Below are 18,434 nucleotides of genomic sequence, written 5' to 3'. Positions count from 1 at the left end.
AGAACAGAGAATTCAAAGGAGTGATGTATTTCCACTTGCATCTATTCTAAGTTAAGCTTGAGAGGAATAATTCTTAAAGAAAAGACTACGTTATTTGAATAATTGCAAGGTTGTCTTCTCTTTAAGGGAAAGTAAGTCAGTTTCTTAAATTACTGCTGCTTAAATACCAGTGTTGCTTCTTCAGGGGAGCTTGTTATCATAAGCATTTGTGATGCCTAAAAAAAACCAAGCCCCAAAACAAAAAACCAAACAAGAAAAAACACACACACCCCACCCCCAACAAAAAAACACCAACCACCAAAACCAAACCAACCAACCCGTTTTGCTTTTGTGATCAAGCCCCTCTGAAGTCTTTGTTCACTAGCATTCTTTGATACTTCTCCTGGCTTCAGTTCTGTCCCACAGTAATCTAAAGCAAGTCTACATGGTGCTCACTGATTGATCAGTACTGGCAGAGTTTCTTTGCAGTTGTTTTGGAAATTCATCTGCATCTTGTGTTGCAAAGGAAAATGTGAAGGGTGCTTTGAGAGAGATGCAAAGGAGGGGATATATTGGCCGTGTTCATGTGAGTTGTAAGAGAGCCTCCAAAGTCTCTGCATGTGTTAGAACTGATTAGAATGTATTTCTCTGGGAAGCAGTGTTGGATTTCTGCAGGTGTGTTTGGTGGTTGAGCTGTATGCAATCAGTGTGAGCCAGGATACTGGACTGGGAGGGATGCTGCGGAGCAGTGTCTACTACCTAATGAAATATTGAGAAGGTGCGGAATCACAGCTGAAAGCACTTTGGCCTAAAAGTAGAAGATATTACAAGGAATAGTGGCTAAAACTAACCTTCGTTGTCTGAGGTTTTAAATAACTAGCATTTTCAGTTACGGTTTAGGTTCTGTTACAAGAGGTCTACGAAGTGATGACGTCCTAATTTCTCAGAACAGGCATTTATCGGTGGCACGACTTGATTCCTTATGTAAAATGCAGCTTTCCTCTGTGTTGGTGGTGCCTCAGCAAGCTGTAAAATGCCTTGTCACAAAACAGTTTGGGATGCCCTAGCTTTTGGTTTAGTAAGGGATTAAGGAAAATCCCGGAAGACAAGCCCATTTTTGACTGTTAAATAAAAAGGATCCCATCTTTGACTAGGGAAGCCTCTGAGCCCTGAGTATTTAGAAGGAGTTGTCTTTATCTGTTTGCCCTGTTGAACTCTTTCCTACGCATCAGCTGTTGCTCTCTGCTGAAGAAAACACACTAATGCTGTGTGGACCTCCTGATTATACCGGCACAGCTGTTTGTATGCTTTGTTCTTATTCCATATCGAAGCACTGAACTTGATCTGTCATCTGTGCTTCCTTGCTGTATGGATGCGTATGCAACAGAGGTGCTAAATTTTGAACAGCCAAGACTGCAGAAACTCCTGTCGCGTGGTTGGCAAGTGCCTGTCCCAGTTGCTGCCTCGCTGGTTAAGATGAGCTTGAATGCCAGCACGGCTCTGCTCCCCCGGTGCCTGACAAGGGCTGCGTTGGTTCGTCAGGAAGCGTAAGGCTTGAAGCAAACAGAACGTGCAGGCGGGGCACAGGCAGAGGCTTTGTGTACCGAGGCAGCCAGTATGGCGCGCTCTTCCCTTGAACTTCATAAAAATGGGAGTCCTGCAGCAGCAGCAGAGCCTGCCTTGGTCTGTGGCCCCGTTGTTTCTGCATCAAGTTAAGAAAACGGCATAAATGTAGGATCCTGTTGTGTGGGTTGCGCCTCCCCGCAGGGTCTCTGCGCACGCGCGGCGGCGTGCGTGTCGGCATGCTCCAGCTGCGCGGCTGGGCGCGCGGAGCCCAGACCTGAACGGCTTCTGTGCAGCTTGTAGCTCCCAGACAGGAAATTCAGGAGCAGTAGTATATTAGCATCCTTTAAGCAGGGATAGAGTGCTGGTTGAGACTATGACTGAGATTTGGGACTATTAATATAGAATATCCTGTATTAATAGGGCTTCTGGCAGCTGTAATGCGCTGCTGACAGAACTGTAGTAGTTAAGCTTCCCTGCAAGGTTAAGAAGAATTATGCATCAGCTGAAACTGATACTAAATATATGCTGCACTTGCATGCTGGTTACTTGATAGAGTGCGTTATTGCCTTGAAACATCCCATATGCCAGGATATGACACCCAGAAACTTACACCCGCTCTTCCCAATCTTAAAGCATACCCACAGGTTTGTTGCCATTACAGACACTTGTGAAATGTTGCATCTTTCATGATTAAAAAGCCTCTTTGTAACTAAGTTGTCCTTAGTTTGTCATCACAAACCCTGAGTCACATCCAGGGTAAGAATTTGCTAACTGGAGATGTACAGGAGAAAAGAGACATAACCTTTCAACCATTTTGTCAGCAGTTACCTTTTTTCAGATGAGGATCTGTATGACACCGTCTTCCTATTTGTGGCCAGGGATGTCCTCTCGTAACCATAGCAGCACAAAGTGAAAACTGGTTTCTCAGTTTTTGAGCTTGGTAAGATTGTCAGGAAATCAGGAAATTGGGCAGGTTCGTGCTTCTGTTACTTGGGAAGGTTAAAAATTGAAATAATCTAAAACCTTATTTTGGCATTGCTACGTGTGGCTGTGGTGGCTACGTGTGGCTGCTGAAGGACTTGGTGTATCCATCACCTGAGAAGGTATTGTTTAAAAGAGCTTCCTTGGAAAATAGATAAAACTGTTTGGATGATGGCTGTTGTGTATTTGTTGCTGAATGGTACATGAGCACTGCTTTAAAAAAATAATTTTAAAATCCAGCTAAGTTAAGTTTCTTATGACCACGTCAAAGCTCGCTGTAGGAGGGAAAGGGGCGTTTCTCTTGTCTGGAAATGAAAATGATTTAGTGCTTGACAGGTCTTTTTGGCTTTGAAAACTCATAGCTGAGATTTTCATTCTGCTAATATTCTTTGAAGTTTTGTTAGTCAGGGCTTTCTCGTAAAGAATAGAAGGATGCCGCACAGTAGAGTGTTAACAGTAATACAGAAGCTCTGGGCTAAAAAAAAAAAAAATCTATTTCCTAGCTTTTGACCTGCCAAAACCTTGTTACTCTTCATAGAATGGGATTCAACCCATAGCTGGTACTGCTGGATTCACTATGTGTAGCCCCACTGTGGGCTGTACTTGAGCCAGGATCTGTTTTAAATAGTTGATACATTATATTTTGATAGAAAATAATTTTTAATGCCCAATTTTTTCCCCATGTTTAAAATGCTCTGTAAGTGCATGTGAGGAGGTATGTAGTTGTACAGTTTACATAATATATGGCATGTTGCAAAACTGTGGCAATTGTAATGGTAGATTAGTCTGGAATATTATGCAATTAGATTGGTAAACTCAGATGCTAGAAGTAGAATTCTGTCTTTTCCTCCTCTAAGAATTATATTGTATTTCCCCCAAATTCAAGGACAGTAAGTTTCAATGCATTTTGATTTGTCTTGACACATTTTTGAGCAGGAAGAAAAAAAGCCTTCTTAATTTATTAATATGGATTAAGGCATTTCATTTGAGAGCTTTCTATTCCTCCAAGCACTGAAGTCTACATCAATTCTACATTTTGATTCTAAACTAGTCATATTTTCTACTGACATGGTGTTTGTGGACATGTTTTTTTCCCCATAGCTGTCTGGTTTTGTTTATAGGAAGGTTGCAGACCTTTTGTCATTGAATAAATCTAAAAAGTAGGAAAACGGAGAAATTATTGAAATACATACACGTCATGTCTGTTGCTATTTGAATGGGTCTGTAGGTCTTTAAAACCATTGGATGCTTCAAAGTCTTTCAGGTTTTCTGATACATCTGATACTGAGAACTTGTGTTGCTGGGAATACAGAAGGGGGAAAAATTAAGCTCATTTCACTGGTTTGGTTACATTATTGCTACAGTAATTTTTGAAGTATATAGTGACTACTGGTAGATTTGCTTAAAAAGTAACTTTTACTTTTATTTTTTAGTCTCCCACAAAAGCTGTATATAATGCTAGACACTGGAACCAGCCAGAATCAGAGGCTTTGCCAGCACCGCCGGTTTTGAAAACTCCCAGTGTCCCAGTAAGTAGACTGTTTGGTTTTTCCTCAAGTTTATTTAACCTTCTTTTAAGATTCATTGTTGGTTTGGTTTTTCTTTGAAACACAAGTTCTTGATATCTGGTAATGTCACAGTAATTCCAAACGAAGTCCACTTTGTGATGTGAGCCATTGGGTATTTGACAGGAAAGAAATTTTTGGTGGAAATACTCTAGAACGGGATCTTCCATATCATTTCAATATACAGATACAAAAAAACCCACCTTCAGTCAAGTTATGTTCCCTAATCTGCTGAAGTTAAGCTTTCTGACGATATACTCCATCTTCTGTGAGAACCCCTAAGATAAACTTGCTAATACTCATAGAAATCAGCAAGTTGCAGGTCAAAAAAACAAACAAAAACTAAGAAGGGATATCTCATTTTTCCTTATTTTTCCTTTCTAATGGAGTAAAATACTGTGATTTGCTGATTTGAGTCTTTAGACACTACAGAAGAAACAATGTTCTGTATGTAGCCAGAAATGCTAATACAAACATACCAGATATAAGCATGTCTGCATTAAGTAGACAAGAGGTGACAACAGTTCTTAAAGTCACTTGTTTTCTCAAAAATCAGTGATTGTTCTGAGGCTTACAGTAATTGTTTTTTAACTCTTTTGAGACCCTGCAAATCCAGGGTCTTGGGCTTATATATGTGTAAAGGTTGTTACTGGTTATGCTAAGAGAGCATTGTGCATTGTTACTGAACTTCGTTTCATTTGGTGCCTTGCTTGCAGAACTTGCCTGAGAACAGAAAATCAGAGAGTAGATATTTTTGCAGTGAGAAGTCTTCAGCTTTTGTTGTTGTCACCGGTTTTAGTTGGGGGTTTTTTGGTTGTTGTTTTGGGGTTTTCTTTAGTTCCACCTGTGTGTGTGTGTTGTAGCTCCGCTTTGATTTATAGCTAGTTTTGGTTGCACCGTCACAGTATTCTGAACAGCCTTCCCTTGATGTTAACTGTGCTGCCTGGAAAATGTGGATTTTAAAGTAACCATCACTACTGGTGTTTGAGGAGAGAGCAGGAATTTCAGTCCTGGGTTTCTCCTAAACCCCTTTTTCAATTTCAATTATGTGCACTTGAACGGAAGTGTTTGTTGTTTACTGAATCTATATATTGATACTGATTTTTGTGAAGTACTCTGATAGCTAGCTTAAAGGCAGATTTTGTCTGAGTCTCCTCAGACAGACTTCGAATATACCCTCTTTGGGCTAGGAAAGTGTCTGGATCATTCATATTCAGACAAGCCATTTTGTCTTCTGTCAAACTTCCACTTTGTAACTGGAACCATCAAAATTTTAATTCATGAATGTGGCAGAGGTTTGGCTGAACAAACCAATTAGGGGAATTTGTATCTGCTCGTGTATTCGTTTGTATGTGATCCCTTGTTCCTGTGGGGGACTTCAATTTACCAGATGTCTGCTGGAAATATAATACAGCAGAGAGGGAACAGTCCAGGAGGTTCCTGGTGTGTGTGGAAGATCACTTCCTGACACAGCTGCTGAGGGAGCCAACGAGGGAAGGCACCAGCTGGACCTGTTGTTTGCAAACAGAGGAGGACTCTGGGGTGATGCGATGTGACGGTTGGAGGCCATCTTGGGCACAGCAGTGGCCATGAAGTGACAGAGTTCTCTATTCTTGGAGAAGTAAGGAGGGCGGTCAGCAGAACTGTGACCTTGGACTTTCGGACGGCAGACTTTGGCCTGTTCAGGAGACGGATCGACAGAGTCCCCTGGGAGGCAGCCCTGAAGGGTGAAGGAGTCCAGGAAGGCTAGACGTTCTTCAAGGAGGAAGTCTTCAAGGCGCAAAAGCAGGCTGCCCCATGTGCCAAAAGACAAGCTGGCAGGGAAGATGACTGGCCTGGCTGAACAGAAAGCTTTGATTGGAACTGAGGAAAAGGAGAGTTTATGACCTTTGGGAGAAGGGGACGATAACTTAGGAGGACTAAAAAGGTGTAGCAAGGTTATGCAGGGAGAAAATTAGAAGGCCCAAGCCCAGCTAGAACTTAATCTGGCTACTGCCTTAAAAGGCAATAAAAAATGTTTCTATAAATACATTAGCAACAAAAGGAGGGCAAAGGACAATATCCAGCCTTTATTGGATCTGGGGGAAAGCAGAGTGACAAAGGATGAGGAAAAGGCTGAGATACTTAATGCCTTCTTTGCCTCAGTCTTTAATAGTCAGACCAGTTGTTCTTTGGGTACCCAGCCCTGGGCTGGAAGACAGGGATGGGGAGCAGAATGAAGCTCCCATGATTCAAGGGGAAATGGTTAGTGACCTGCTACTCTACCTAGACACAATGTCTATGGGGCCCAATGAGATCCACCCAAGGGTACTGAGGGAACTGGCAGAAGTGCTCACTGAGCCACTTTCCATCATTTATCAGCACTCCTGGTTAACCAGGGAGGTCCCGATTGACTGGAGATCAGCAACTGTGACACCCATCTACAAGAACAGCTGGAAGGAGGATCTGGGGAACTACAGGCCTGTCAGTCTGGCCTTGGTGCTGGGGGAGGTTATGGAGCAGATCATCTTGAGTGCCATCACACGGCACGTACAGGACGACCAGGGGATCAGGCCCAGCCAGCATGGCTTCATGAAAGGCAGGTCTTGCTTGACTAACCTGATTTCCTTCTGTGACAAGGTGAAGCACTTAGTGGATGAGGGAAAGGCTGTGTATGTTATCTAGACTTTACTAAAGCCTTTGACACAGTTTCCCACAGCATTTTCCTGGACAAACTGGCTGCTCACGGCTTGATGGGTGTATTCTTGGCTGGGTAAAAAACTGGCTGGATGGCCAAGCCCAGAGAGTTGTGGTGAGCAGAGCTAAATCCAGCCAGTCACAAGCTGAGTTCCCCAGGGCTCAGTGTTGGGGCTGGTTCTCTTTAATATCTTTATCAATGGTCTGTGCACCCTCAGTAAGTTTGCAGATGACACCAAGTTGGGCAGGAGTGTTGATCTGCTCTGGGGTAGGAAGGCTCTGCAGAGGGATCTGGACAGGCTGGATCAATGGGCCGAGGCCAGTTGTATGAGATTCAGCAAAGCTGAGTGTTGGGTCCCACACCTGGGCCACAACCCCATGCAACGCTGCAGGCTTGGGGAATAGTGGCTGGAAACTGCTGGGCAGAGGAGGACGGGGGTGTTGATCAACAGCTGGCTGAGCATGAGCCAGCAGTGTGCCCAGGTGGCCAAGAAAGCCAACAGCATCCTGGCTTGGGTCAGCAATAATGTGGCCAGCAGGAGCAGGGCAGGGATGGTGCCCCTGTGCTCGGCCCTGGTGAGGCTGCCCCTTGAATGCTGGGCTCAGGTTTGGGCCCCTCAGGACAAGAGGGACATTGAGGTGCTGGAGCGTGGCCAGAGAAGGGCAACGGAGCTGGTGAAGGGTCTGGAGAACAAGTCTTATGAGGAGGGGTTGAGGGAACTGGGGTTGTTTAGCCTGGAGAAGAGGAGGCTGAGGGGAGGCCTTATTGCGCTCTACACCTACCTGAAAGGAGGCTGTAGCGAGGTGGGTGTTGGTCTCTTCTCCCAAGTCACTAGCGATAGAATGAGAGGAAATGGTCTCAAGCTGCATCAGGGGAGGTTTAGATGGATATTAGGAGAAATAGTGGTCAGGCATTGGGACAGGCTGCTCAGAGAGGTAGTGGAGTCAATATCCCTGGAAGTACTTAAAAGACATGTAGATGTGGTGCTTAGGGCCCTGGTTTAGCGGTAGAATTGTCAGCGTTAGGTTTACTGTTGGTTTTGGTGGTCCATACTAAATGATTCTGTGCTCCTTGTGTTATGATACACATCTGAAATTACTTCAGTCACTTCTTTTAACCTTGATTTATGTATGTATGACTAAGAGTTAAGCATTATGAGATAAATGAGCCTTGATCCAAATGTTCAGTGGTAATCCTGCACAGATGATCCTGCCTCTTTAATTTCTGTAGAGTTTTGTTACCTGAAGATCTGGATAAATTTGCCTTAGATTTATGATGAGAAACCCATAGCATGCAAACTGGTTATGCCAAGTACTCTTTCTTACGGCCTCTCCAAACTCCCTTGGAATTTGCTTTGAAGGGGAAGCCATTAACCAAGGCTTGGATGAGATACTTCAGTGAATCTCCTGTGTTCACAGACTGATAAGACCAGAGTCTTCCAGTATGTGCTCTCTAAACCAGCTTTTCAGGGTGGTTTATTAGCATTTTGCCACTGGAGCCTAAGCGAGCCAATACTGAAGTGCTGCACAGCAATAGAGGCAGCATGTAAAGAATAGTGCCTTGATATAGCAGGTTTTTTTTGGCTTATATTTTAATTTTGGCTGCCAATGTACAATGCACAAGAAGGCTTTCTCAAAATTTCCCATGGAGTGACTAACAGCTAATGCATGCTGTATGCCTGCGTATTAATTCTAATTTTTTCAGTCACACTTAGAAAAATGAGGATTTTTTTTTTTATTTAAGGAAACTGAATGATATTACTTAGAGATTGAGGGTGAGTGAATGACCACTGGCATTGGCACTTGCACACTTAGAATTTGGCATTTGGAGGTCTTTTTCCTGTATGCCTTGTTTTCTGCAGTTTGTCTTCACATCTGAATTTGTGCCAAAGAAGTAATCAGAAGATAAGCTAACAGTTAAGCTTATAGTAGTCTCAAATTAATACAGAGGAGTAGGTTGACAAGAAACCTGTAATACTTGCTTGAGATGGCTGGAAACTTATCACTGGTTATTCTAGACCTAACACCTAGTTCTCTGCTACCTGCTCTAAGTTCAGAATAGGTTTTTCTCTATGTTGTGCTATAATATGTTGTTCCTAAAATATTAACACCACAAATAAAATGAAGGCCAGTGAACGGAGAATACCATGAATTTAGAAGAGCATATTCTACCTGTTTGAGGCATATACCATGCCTCTCTTCTTTCTCTATGTGGCATTTTTTTGTGCTACAAAATTTATATTGGTAGTCTTATACCTACAGGCAAAATACAGGTCGGAGAGGTCGGTTTTCTGATAGCTACGCCTTGAGTACAGTAGTGCGGTAGCCTCTAGCAGTTAGAGATGAGAACAGGAGGCACAGGGTTTTTCAGTTGAGGCTGTGCTGAGACAGTGATTGCTCAATGCTGTGCTCATGTCCAGACCAGTGTACTTAGTGATGGTTCAGTAAAGCAACCAACTTAATCAATCCCAGAAGCTCCAGTGTAAGGGGGTAAGATACTTGTAAGTATCAACAAATAATTGTTTTTAAACACTAAACTTGGTTGGTTTACTTACCCTAAAGCTTAAGGAACTAGCATAAAGGACTCTTTTTTCTTTTTCTAGTTTCAGAATTCTACTGGAGCTTTCCTGACTACTTAGAACTGATTTTTTTGTATTTAAAAATGCATATAACTTCTGACATCTCTTTTTTTTTTTGTAAGAGTAGGTACATTGTCACGTAGCTTAGGTACATCTTGGTAGTGTAAGGCAAGGACTAAATAGTCCCAGAATGTGAGTTTGACAATTGAACACCTGTACTGTTTCCTGATGTATTCAGTGTATGTTTACATGCTCAAAACATCTGCCCATTTTAGCACTTTCTTATTAATAGGTAAGGCTATCTTCAAAGGAGGCAATTCATAAAGATGATGGAGTTTTTAAGGCTCCTGCACCACCTCCCAAAGTGATAAAAACTGTGACAATACCTACTCAGCCCTATCAAGAGATAGTAACTGCATTGAAATGTAGGAAAGAAGACAAAGAAGTAAGTATTCTTAACAAATTTTTAAGATAAAGAATTATTGGTAATCCTAAGTACTGAAGGAACAGTGTCAAAATGAAATTTGGCTTTCCTATTAAAGATAATATTTTTATATAAGTAGTTGAATGGCCTGCATTAACTTAATGTTTCCTTGCTCTCAAAACTGCTAAGATTGTAAACTCTACTTGTTAGGGTTATAATTGGTCCCAAGAGCAACTTACCTAGGTCAAAATATTTGTCTCTTCCAGTTATACACTGTTGTTCAGCATGTAAAGCACTTCAATGATGTAGTGGAATTTGGTGAAAATCAAGAGTTCACAGATGATATTGAGTACTTGCTAAGTGGATTGAAGAGCAATCAGCCCCTAAACACACGTTGCCTTAGGTAAGATATCTTAATGTAAAACACTGAACTTACATTTAAAAGAAATATTAAATTAAATATTCATCAATTAAGTGATCATGCTTTAAAATGTTGTTTGGGTATTTACCTGGCACGTCTGCTGTAAAGAATAAAATTAGAAAATAATCATCAAGTTGGTGTATTTTAAATAACCAAAAGTAGCATAACTTGGAAAATGAAATAGAAAATTGTACAGTAAGAGACGTTCAACACAATTGTTTTCCTTGCTATAAATAAAAAACCCCACATTTTTTGATAAGTTTTCTTTGTTTAGCACAATCTTATGTGCGATATCTGTTCTGTTTTTAATACAAAATTGAATTCTGAAATAAAATCCCGAAGATTGGAAAGTTTGGCTATAACCTAGAACTAATGTAATACTGAGATACCGTTTAACTCCAGCTCCCTGTTCTTTATCTTCTCTTGAAAAATAACATAGCTAGCATCCACTGGATGTATTGTGGCCCCAATATTAAGTGGAACCTTCCCTAAGTTGACCTAAACTACTCCTTGCATTCTTAATATTCAAGTTACACGTCATTGTGAAGTTTGTATCAGAAATGTTAGTCTTGTTTTGAAGATGTTTATGATTTAATATTGGTGTCCATTGCCTGGACATAAAAGTAATGAGGATGATGTTCTGTAACCATACAATAATATCTTTTTTTTTTGTATACTTGTGAATTTTCCTCTCTGGTTAGCAAAACTAAAATGGTAGAGAAGGAAAAACTTGAATCCACAGAGACAGGTGATGAGGACCATTTTCTTGAGACTTGACTGTGGATGAGCAAAAGCTTTATATGCTTTTGAGAGCTATTTTAAAAATTCATTCTTTATGTTCCTGAAAAACTAGCAGTGAATATTGTTGCTGGAGTAATAACACAAGAAATCTATTATCCAGTTTGTATGTACATTATGACAAGAATAAATAAATACCATAATGACAGTTCAGGAGTGTTTTTCATATTGAGTGTGCTTAATTTGCTCGTATGGCAGACTTCCTAAGATCTGAAACTGACTTTTTTCTATCCAAATTTATATCATGGAATGTAACTTGTATAAACACCATAAAAAATTTTTTCTTTCAGTTAACAAATTAAGACAAGTATTTTTCCAAAGGAAATGAATGTGTAAGGATAGGAATAGACGTAAAAGAATCAGAAACTGGTACGTAAGCTCTAACTGGTGCTGTTGTGATTGGAGACAGAAAGGCCACTTGTCCTTTAACACTGTGCCGTATGAATCTTTTATAATAGTCCATGACAGTAGTTGTGGAAGGCTTGATTGCAGAATCACTCCCACGTTACTCCACATTTAAAAGCAATAGATTTTTAATCGCCTGTTCGTTGCACGGTGCTACAAATGGCAGACAACTTGCTAATAAAAGCTAGGGGAAGACTTCCATTTTTAAAATAGAACTGTTATGCTGATCACTGATTAGACTAATATATTTGTCAGGTTTTCCATGAAATATAGATAGTTTTTCCATCAACCATATAATGCAGCAGTCGGTATTAAAAATGTTTGGTTTTTTTGTAAAGTGTTGTCAGGCATAAGCAGGACTAACCAGTCAAATAGAGAACTGTTAGGTAGCGGTGGAAGCTGACATTTATCATTTCTGATAATGCCGTCATCCATAATAAGCTCTCCTGTGCCTCTAAATCAGAGCTTTGTACTTAATCAATGCACATTTTACTTCCAATGTAACTGTTTTAAATTATTTCAACTTCTGTTTGAAAGAAGCAAGTTCAGGGCACTCTTTCAAATCCTGTTTTGAGCCAAACTTAAAATAAAGCACGCATAGTTTGGTGCTGGTAAGCAACTGTTGAATAGGATGCTGCTCTCTTCACCGGTTACTAACTTGCCATATATAAATTTTGGCAGAAACATCCTGACAGAGTTTGTCAGGGTCTGAGGTATATGGTCACATTTTATAGACTTGTTTATCTGCTGTTTGTTTATGCGTTCATTTCAGTTGTTCTAATCCGGAATTAATTTTCTCTAGTGTAATCAGCTTGGCGACAAAGTGCGCCATGCCCAGCTTCCGAATGCATCTGAGAGCACATGGGATGGTAGCCATGGTTTTCAAAACACTGGATGATTCCCAGCACCATCAGGTATGGATACATTGTGTGTTTAATTAAAGTTTGATGATACCTGTCTGTTGTGTGTGAATTGTGTGTACACGTAATTCAAGGTCAAGCATCCAGTATAGTGTGTGTCTGGGATCAGCAGCTCCATTTTAGAAATCTGTAGTGAAATGAAAAATTAGGGCATGTGTGTTCCAATAACAGATTCCCCTTCCACTCTGTGTGCTTCTGGGTTTGGAAATTCTTTTAAAAAAAAATGATTGAAGTTTAAAAAAACCCAAAACTGTCTGTGCTTTTGGTTGCTTTTTTGTATCTTAAGTTTTTTTTTTTAATAGTTCTGTTGTTGTATTTATTTCCTTCAAATAGAATACATTTGAAAATAATCCTTTCATCTTAAAGATGGCTCAAAGTGCTCATCTCCAGACTTGTTTGTGTGTAAATTATTGTCTTTTCTGTAGCTGTTGCGGGACATTTTTCATGTCCTGTGCTTGTTTTCTTGAGCAGTGCTGCAATTGCAGTCGTAGGATGCCTTGAGTGTGTGCGCTGTTCTATGAGAAATCTAGGAAAGGCACATTTTAACTGCGTATGGTAACATGACCCGGGAGTTCAAATGGAAGCAGTTTGGGTTTTCCTTCTTCCCAGCTTTACAAGTGCAATTCGGCTGTAGTAGAAAACCCTTCTTGCAGGTGGTAGTATTTTTCCAGCAGTGGAAGCTGTGCCTCTGTGGGTATCCCTTGGGGTATTGTTACAAAAGCTGAACGTAGGAAATGTTACTTCAGGTGGGTGGGAGATGGGTATATCCAGTCAGGTGTATTACTTTCATTTAATAGCTCTAGAAGAACGACATCCAGTGCAGAAAGAAGCCTTGCACCCACAGAAATAGATGTTTAGGAGATTGGACTTGACCTTTTACTGCGCGTGGGGGAAAAAGCTGTAGAGCTTTAAGGAACTAATTTAGAATAATAGCTTACTTTCCATCTCCCTCCAAAATTAGCAATGGCTAGCTGTAAAACAGAGGACCCAGGTTCAATGCGTTCATTGTTTTGTGAGTTGTCAAAATAGTGCCAAGTGATACTAGAAATAAATAAAGTATAGTCATGCTATTTAGGACAGTTGCCACCACTGAGTTGCAGGAGATCTGCAGAGGACAGCTACAGTTCTTTGGAAAATGTGTATTTTTGGCTGTCTTTTAACAGTTATTATTCCCTCATTTTCAAAAGAACTAGCACATACAGTTCAAAAGGAAATTGCTTGCTATTATTAGTCTGCAGTAACAAAAAGCATTGATTATATTCACTATTTTCAGTATATTTGATGAAATGTTCCCTTTTGTCAGGGAAAAAAATTGGTAGTTAACATTTTAATGTAGTTACAGTGCAATCTTGATACAGGCTATACTGTAGTATAAAATTACTGATTTATCAAACTGCCGTTAATAAATGCTAAAATATGTTCTAAGTACTGACAGTATATGCTTCAACAATGACCTTCTCTGTATAAACTTGCTGTCTTCATGTACTACCACTTCATTCACTAATTATGTCACTAAAATTTTAACTTGTTCAAAATGAATAGAAATTTCTCCACTAAATCGCAGTGCAAAGTAACTCAAGAATAATAAACCGCACTAGGCCTTCCTTGCATGGCTCAAATCCATTTAAGGTGAATGAGGACAGGGGGCGGGGGGGATTATTTTGTTAATATTTTCTTTAAAGTATTTTGGAGGTGGGAAAACTGCCCCACTGACATTGCTAGTGGAAACAAATGAGTGTGTACTGCCTTCCTTGTACTGATCCAGTGGAACAGACTGAGAAAGTAGGGGACTTCTACATTTCCAGAAGAATAAAAAATACCAGTTGCAGAGGTTTTTTTTTTTAACCAGCAAGGAACACAAAATAACCAGTTATCTTACTGAGCTATGCCCCAAAATATTTATGTGAAAATTACGTGGTCCACCGATTTTCCTTTTTTTTTTTGTAGATTTGTCTTTAAGCTACAGTTCCCGTTTTTAGCTAACTTTGTCTCTTCTTCTGTGCTCTGAAGGTTTTGGAGTAGTATTAATTTTTAAAATAAAAAGTATATTTTCATTATAGCTGTCAGTAGTTAAGCACAGAAATGTGGTTTTGTAATGTCTTCAGCATGTGAATAATTAAAAGAAAAAAGTGCATTAAATGTAGTGCTGAACCCTAGAAAACAACCATCTGTTCCCACAAGCTGGAGTATAAATAGAACACGCAAGGGAAGACAAGGATGAGAGTGGGTGTAAGTGGTCTGCCATTTCTGGAGTATATGTTCAGCTAGGATGTTTTCCTGAGTTCTGTGGAAGTATGGAGTGCAACTCCATAGTTAGCCCATCAAATTTCTGTCTAGAGCAAATTCTGTTTATTTTACTTTTCTTTTTTCTCCTCTCCACATTAGTTCGGAAGCATGATGTGTTTTAAGCGTCTTGAGGAATAGAATGGGGTGGAGGGAAGCCCACCCAAAAAACCAGCTTCATTATTGCAATCCATAAGGGTGGGATATTAAGGATTTTATTGTGTTCTTTGGGTGTTTTTAGGATATTGATCAAAACTGAGTTGTACTAACATTTCCCCTCATTCTCAACTCAGAATTCAGTGTATGGTAGGGCATAAGATAGCTTTCAGACAATGTTGTTAGCTGTTTTGAACACTTAGAGAAGGTCAGAGCAACGTGTAGAGTTGTTAGATTCAAGACAAAACCAGCTTGCTTCTAGGGACTAAAAAGAAGGAGTTTTAGAAAACCCATATCGCTGGCGTGTAGCTGAAGCGGGCTTGTTCCACATAAGCACCGTTCACACTGAGGCCCTTATTTCTGCAGCATCACTGCTCTGCTACACGTCAGCATTTGGAGGCTTATTGACCTGTTTGCCTTCTGTACACGTGCTGTTGCAGGAACCTAGTCCTTGTTGCACATAACTACTCCACTCCTTGTTTTTCTGGCACTTTTCCTGCAGCCTTGAAACTTTCTGTATAATGTCTTTGTCCCCTGCTTGAGTCCTTCTGACCACGTTTAAGTATCTTAAAATGTGGGTGGAAGGTCTGAGGGAAGTGTTGACAGAGCTTTTGCGGAGGGAGAGCCATTATTCTGCATAATAGCAAGTCAGTTGGATTGCCAAGAAGGGAGCCTGGGACAGGCAAGGGCTTGGTACGGAGGCTTACAGAACGAGGGTGATTGCCCTTATCAGACTTCGGAGTATCTGTAGAGCATTTCTGAGTAGTGATCTAAGAACAGTCTGACTTTTTGAAATGCCAGAATATTGGCAGCCCGGATTATAAATGCAGCAGTTTCCCTCTAACTGCTGCGTATTTTCTAGTTGAAACCCTTTTGGGGGTGTAAGCATTTTTTTTTTTTTACTAGGAAGCTTACCCAGATAACGCTGGTCACTAGAAGGGAATTATTCATAGGTGGTGCTTCATTAGGTCCCACATAGGCTGAACAAGGGTTAGGGGAGTAACCTTTGGTTTCTCTGGAATGCATGTGCCCCTATGTCCTGTTTCAATAACTGCCGTGCTGAAGGAGCAGAGTCATCTTCCAGGAACCTGCAGTTATTTACAGTTTAAACCAGTTGCAAGTAAATCCAGAATAAAAAATTTCTATAATTAAAATGATAAAATTGCAAGGTTTATTGGAGGAAGTTACTAGAAATTAAGGGAAAACAAAATGCTTAACGCTGCCTATGTAGACAAGCTGCATAGATTGCTTTCTGCCTTAAAACTGGCAAGGCTGGAGTATTCACAGCTAAGATTCTTCCCCCACCCTGAGTCTCAGGGTTGTATCCATGAAAGGACGCGTAGCTTTGGAAACTCTTGCATGCTTCCTTCAGTATTCCAAATGTATCTTCGGTAGTTAGTCAGATAAAGTCTGACGTACACCTGAGGGTTTCCTTGACTCAGAGAGGGAGGAGTTTTACCACAGCTTTTGATAGACTGTCAGCTGCCTAATCCTGTTTTGGACATCCTGATACTGCTTAGTATGACCAGGTATGATTATTACTTGGTCCTAAAATAAACAGAAGCAGCTAACGATTGCTTTGGTTGTTGGCTGAACTCTAAACAAGATGTTAATCTGCTGTGACACAGAAATTCTGCTCTTTCCTGTTGAGCTGTACAACATTCACATCCCAGAATTAGTTTGTCTCCATTTTTAACTTACTTTATACAGAACAAATGGAATAGATGCATGCAGCATATTGACTCCTGAGAGTTGAACTCTGTAAGATGCACATACATACCCCACGCCCCCCCCCACAGCTCTTTTTTCCTCCAGATATTGTCAAAGGTTTCTGAAAGTATTGTGCCCAGCACAACTCAGATCTCTGTGAACATTTTTCCTGTTTACCATAACTCGGAGCTCACCTGAATAGATGAGGCTCCTGGTGCAAGTGCTGTAGTCACCAGCACTAGGGACAGGTAGCTTCACTCTGATCTCTTCCCTGTCATTTGTCCCTTCCTGACAATCACCTTCTGCCTTTGTCTGTCTGGATCCTCATGAAGATGAAATTTAATTCCTTCCTGAAGAAGGACTAAGTATTCTTTAGCAGGGAGGAGGCCCCTATACACCAACTCTGTGTAAGATAGGGGTGGTCAAGATAACAACATCTACTTGTTGGGGACCGATGGGGATGGGGCAGGAGGAAGCTGGTTTGTACTCTGGCTGCTTCCAAAAAGCAGAATTCCCTTGGAAATTAAATGTGTTCATGCTGGCAAAGTTAGGGTAAACTACTGACTGACCAACCTGCTTGGCAGAATTGGAATGTATGTCACTGGGCCCTCTTTTTGGTTTTTCTTTTGTGGGGTGTTGTGTCGTCTTCCCCCTGCCCCACCTCCCCGTCCCCATGATCTCTCTATTTTCTGGTGCTGTCACCACCTTATCCCATCAAACCAATATGTTTCACCTACCTTGCCATGTATCCTGTGCTTTTTCACTTTGTTCCCCTGCCATCTGTCTCTCTTGTATAATACTGTGCTACTGGAGTTACCGTATCTTACTCTGTCTGCAGCACTGAGTCCCTTAAAAGTAGAAAACTCTGCTTTTGTACTGTGGTTTTGTAAATGTATTATGTGATTTATGTCTCAGTTGTATTGGTTAGGAAAGTGCATTAGTAACTTGCTAGAAGGAATCTATGCACAACAGTGAGTACTCATGCAAGCGCTAGTATGGATTGGGACTTGTCAGGCTTTTTCTTTTGTAGATCTTCAGCTTGTTTATTAAAACTTGGAAAAGGTCTAACGTGACTACTAAAAAACTCTTTTCCTTTCCTCTCCCAACCCAAGAATTTGTCCCTTTGTACAGCGGCTCTAATGTACATCCTGAGCAGAGATCGTTTGAATATGGATTTAGACAGAGCTAGTCTGGATCTGATGATACGGCTTTTGGAATTGGAACAAGATGCTTCTTCTGCCAAGCTGCTGAATGAAAAAGACATGAATAAAATTAAGGAAAAAATTCGGAGGCTGTGTGAAACTGTTCACAATAAACATCTTGATCTTGAAAACATCACGGTGGGTATCATGCTTTTATTTGAAAGCCTTGGCAGTAGTGGAATGTCTAATAAGATGCAACTTGTAAGCATCATCCTTAATCTCATGTCTCCCAGCCAAGGAGTCATGACATTTTGTTTGCCTTCTATGTGTACATTTGACTGCACTGCAAGTATTTTCCTCTTTAAATTGGAAATTTCCTTTCTAAAGGCTGTTGGTAGGATAAAGTTGTGATGTTCTTCAGCTATCTGAGTCACCATTCCCTCCTGCTAAGGGTAGCTAGTGCAAGGCAGCAATTAAAAACAAGTAACACTTCAAATAGCCATGTGTTTAATAACCACAATTAGATTATTTGACTCTGTTTCTTTGCCTAAATTTTATATATATATATTCACAAACAATAGGGGTTCTTACATGGCAGTGAGTATTGTGTGTTAAATTGAGAATGTGGTGCAGGTTCTCCCATTTAAAAAAAACATCAAAATCTGTCCTACAGAAACAGATTTCTCTCTGCCCAGAGCCTGGTGGCAGATCTGTTAATTACCATAAATGTGGATGATTTTTTTTCTTTCTTTTCTCAAATGTCCTTGGTTTTTGTGAATGTGTCTTCAGCTGCAACAGTGAACTGTTTTTGTTTAAAAATAAATTTGGC

At 40.6% G+C, this 18,434-nt stretch overlaps 1 protein-coding gene across 5 annotated transcripts in view; it reads left to right on the top strand.

Moving 5' to 3' along the window:
- The window catches only part of WAPL (WAPL cohesin release factor), a 76,566-nt gene that overhangs the window by 41,145 nt on the left and 16,987 nt on the right, over positions 1-18,434 (top strand). For 4 of the 5 annotated variants that reach the window (XM_064464800.1, XM_064464797.1, XM_064464799.1 and 1 more), the window contains exons 5-9: positions 3,960-4,055; positions 9,639-9,791; positions 10,037-10,173; positions 12,197-12,308; positions 17,576-17,803. In XM_064464800.1, coding sequence (XP_064320870.1) covers positions 3,960-4,055; positions 9,639-9,791; positions 10,037-10,173; positions 12,197-12,308; positions 17,576-17,803 — 726 coding nt within the window. The remainder of the gene's footprint in view (positions 1-3,959; positions 4,056-9,638; positions 9,792-10,036; positions 10,174-12,196; positions 12,309-17,575; positions 17,804-18,434) is intronic. The other variant, XM_064464802.1, reaches the window with a different exon arrangement.

The sequence above is a fragment of the Phalacrocorax carbo genome, chromosome 13, assembly GCF_963921805.1.
Source record: "Phalacrocorax carbo chromosome 13, bPhaCar2.1, whole genome shotgun sequence".
Lineage (NCBI taxonomy): Eukaryota > Metazoa > Chordata > Aves > Suliformes > Phalacrocoracidae > Phalacrocorax > Phalacrocorax carbo.
The sequence above is the reverse complement of the archived record's forward strand: the minus strand, read 5'-3'. Positions and strand labels throughout refer to the sequence as shown.